General features: G+C 61.1%; 1 protein-coding gene across 1 annotated transcript; it reads left to right on the forward strand.

The window, feature by feature from the left end:
• Window positions 1-742: 742 nt before the first annotated feature.
• On the forward strand, window positions 743-2,125 carry CHRM1 (cholinergic receptor muscarinic 1). Its single transcript, XM_028118379.1, has one exon. It carries the CDS (start codon window positions 743-745, stop codon window positions 2,123-2,125), a length of 1,383 nt encoding a protein of 460 aa, XP_027974180.1.
• The last annotated feature ends 464 nt before the right edge of the window (window positions 2,126-2,589 follow it).

Genomic DNA, 2,589 nt, shown 5'->3' on the forward strand with positions numbered 1-2,589 from the left:
CCCTTATCTTCTCTAGAGCCCTCCCCAGGCCTTCCCATCTGTCCTTATTTGTTGGAAGAATTCCGCTCCACATGCTCCAAGTAAAAAGAGAGATGTGGGTTCTAATCATACCTCCTCTGTCGCCGGGTCTTGTGGCTGCTTGGAGCCACGGCTGCCTCGGGGAAATGGGGAGCATAAGAGACCTTTCTCCTAGAGATGTACGACAGTTAAATTAGATAATTCAATTAAGTGCTTAGTGCTGTGTCTGGCATGTAGTAACTACCTAGTAAATGAGGACTTTAATAAAATTGAGTGAAGTGCTTTGAAAATTTGGCAGTACTATATACAAAGTGAGTCTCCCGACTCCTGCCACATGAGTTAAGCAAGACAAGAATTCGTAGCAATTTCCCAATGAGAAAATTGAGGCTCAGAGTCTAAATGGTGAAGCTGGAAGGAGGACTCCATCTCTGGATTCCAAACCCCCTCCTCCCCGGTTCTGCTGGCACATCCAGTCACGGCGGGGAGAGTGCCTTATAGATGACTGTGTGTGGCCACGGGTGAGAAGGGGTGGCGTCTGGCCTAAAGCCCTGAGAAGGCAGAGGCTGTGTCCCCAGCACTTTGCACCCCAAGCTATCAGAGACGACCAGCGGCCCAGCCAAAGCCCATGTCCTCTCTTTTCAGGTGATGACCCCCCCGTGAGGAAGCCCTGTAGTGCGACTAGAGGAAGGGGCTGCCCCTGCTGGCCCCCCCCAACCCCGCCACCATGAATACCTCGGCCCCACCCGCTGTCAGCCCCAACATCACCGTCCTGGCCCCGGGAAAGGGGCCCTGGCAAGTGGCCTTCATTGGGATCACCACAGGCCTCCTGTCCCTGGCCACGGTGACAGGCAACCTGCTGGTACTCATCTCCTTCAAGGTCAACACTGAGCTCAAGACAGTCAACAACTACTTCCTGCTCAGCCTGGCCTGTGCTGACCTCATCATCGGTACCTTCTCCATGAACCTCTACACCACGTATCTGCTCATGGGCCACTGGGCTCTGGGCACACTGGCCTGCGACCTCTGGCTGGCGCTGGACTACGTCGCGAGCAACGCCTCCGTCATGAACCTGCTGCTCATCAGTTTCGACCGCTACTTCTCCGTGACCCGGCCCCTGAGCTATCGAGCCAAGCGCACACCCCGCCGGGCGGCGCTGATGATCGGCCTGGCCTGGCTGGTCTCCTTCATCCTGTGGGCCCCGGCCATCCTTTTCTGGCAGTACCTGGTAGGGGAGCGGACGGTCCTGGCCGGCCAGTGCTACATCCAGTTCCTGTCCCAGCCCATCATCACCTTCGGCACGGCCATGGCCGCCTTCTACCTCCCCGTCACGGTCATGTGCACGCTCTACTGGCGCATCTACCGGGAGACGGAGAACCGGGCCCGGGAGCTGGCGGCCCTGCAGGGCTCCGAGACACCCGGTAAGGGGGGTGGCAGCAGCAGCAGCTCCGAGCGGTCCCAGCGGGGGACTGAGGGCTCCCCAGAGACCCCTCCGGGCCGCTGCTGCCGCTGCTGCCGGGCACCCAGGCTGCTGCAGGCCTACAGCTGGAAGGAAGACGAAGAAGAGGACGAAGGCTCCATGGAGTCCCTCACGTCCTCGGAGGGTGAGGAGCCTGGCTCTGAGGTGGTGATCAAGATGCCCATGGTGGACCCCGAGGCGCAGGCCCCCGCCAAGCAGCCCCCCCGGAGCTCCCCCAACACGGTCAAGAGGCCAACCCGGAAAGGGCGTGAGCGAGCGGGCAAGGGCCAGAAGCCCCGAGGGAAGGATCAGCTGGCCAAGCGGAAGACCTTCTCGCTGGTCAAGGAGAAGAAGGCGGCGCGGACCCTGAGTGCCATTCTGCTGGCCTTCATCCTCACCTGGACACCATACAACATCATGGTGCTGGTGTCCACTTTCTGCAAGAACTGTGTCCCCGAGACCCTGTGGGAGCTGGGCTACTGGCTGTGCTACGTCAACAGCACCATCAACCCCATGTGCTACGCGCTCTGCAACAAAGCCTTCCGGGACACCTTCCGCCTGTTACTGCTTTGCCGCTGGGACAAGCGTCGCTGGCGCAAGATCCCCAAGCGCCCCGGCTCTGTGCACCGCACCCCCTCCCGCCAATGCTGATGGCCACTCACCTGCATCCCGCCGCCCCAGTCCCCGGGAGGGCCGGGTAGGACACGGGCAGGGACTGTGACCTCAGGCCCAGGGCCCTGCTCTGTCCTCACCAGGCTTCGGGGGTGGGGGGAACCCCCTAGGTCACCTTCCTGGACAGCCAAACTTTGCTCTTCCCAGGCAGGGAACGAACCCAACCCGGGGAACTGGTTTTTCTGTTCCCTGCTGGGTGGGAATGGGCTCTTCACCAGGAAGAAGGCCCGGGGTGGAGGATTCAAGCTCTGGATCCCTTGTTTGCCTTCAGGCAGGAATCTGTGGGGAGCCAGCAGCAGGACCGGGCCAGGAGAAAGACGGTTCACGTTTCAGTCATCCCTGGCCCAGGGGCTGGCCCGGATCGCTTGGCTCCAAAGGAGCACCCCCTGACTGGGCATCCCCTCCCTCCGCAGGCACAGCACCCCCCCCGCCACTCCCGGGCT

This window comes from Eumetopias jubatus, unplaced genomic scaffold (assembly GCF_037043125.1).
Source record: "Eumetopias jubatus isolate StellerSeaLion01/CBP00866 unplaced genomic scaffold, mEumJub1_p1.0 scaffold_13, whole genome shotgun sequence".
NCBI classification, from domain to species: Eukaryota; Metazoa; Chordata; class Mammalia; order Carnivora; family Otariidae; genus Eumetopias; species Eumetopias jubatus.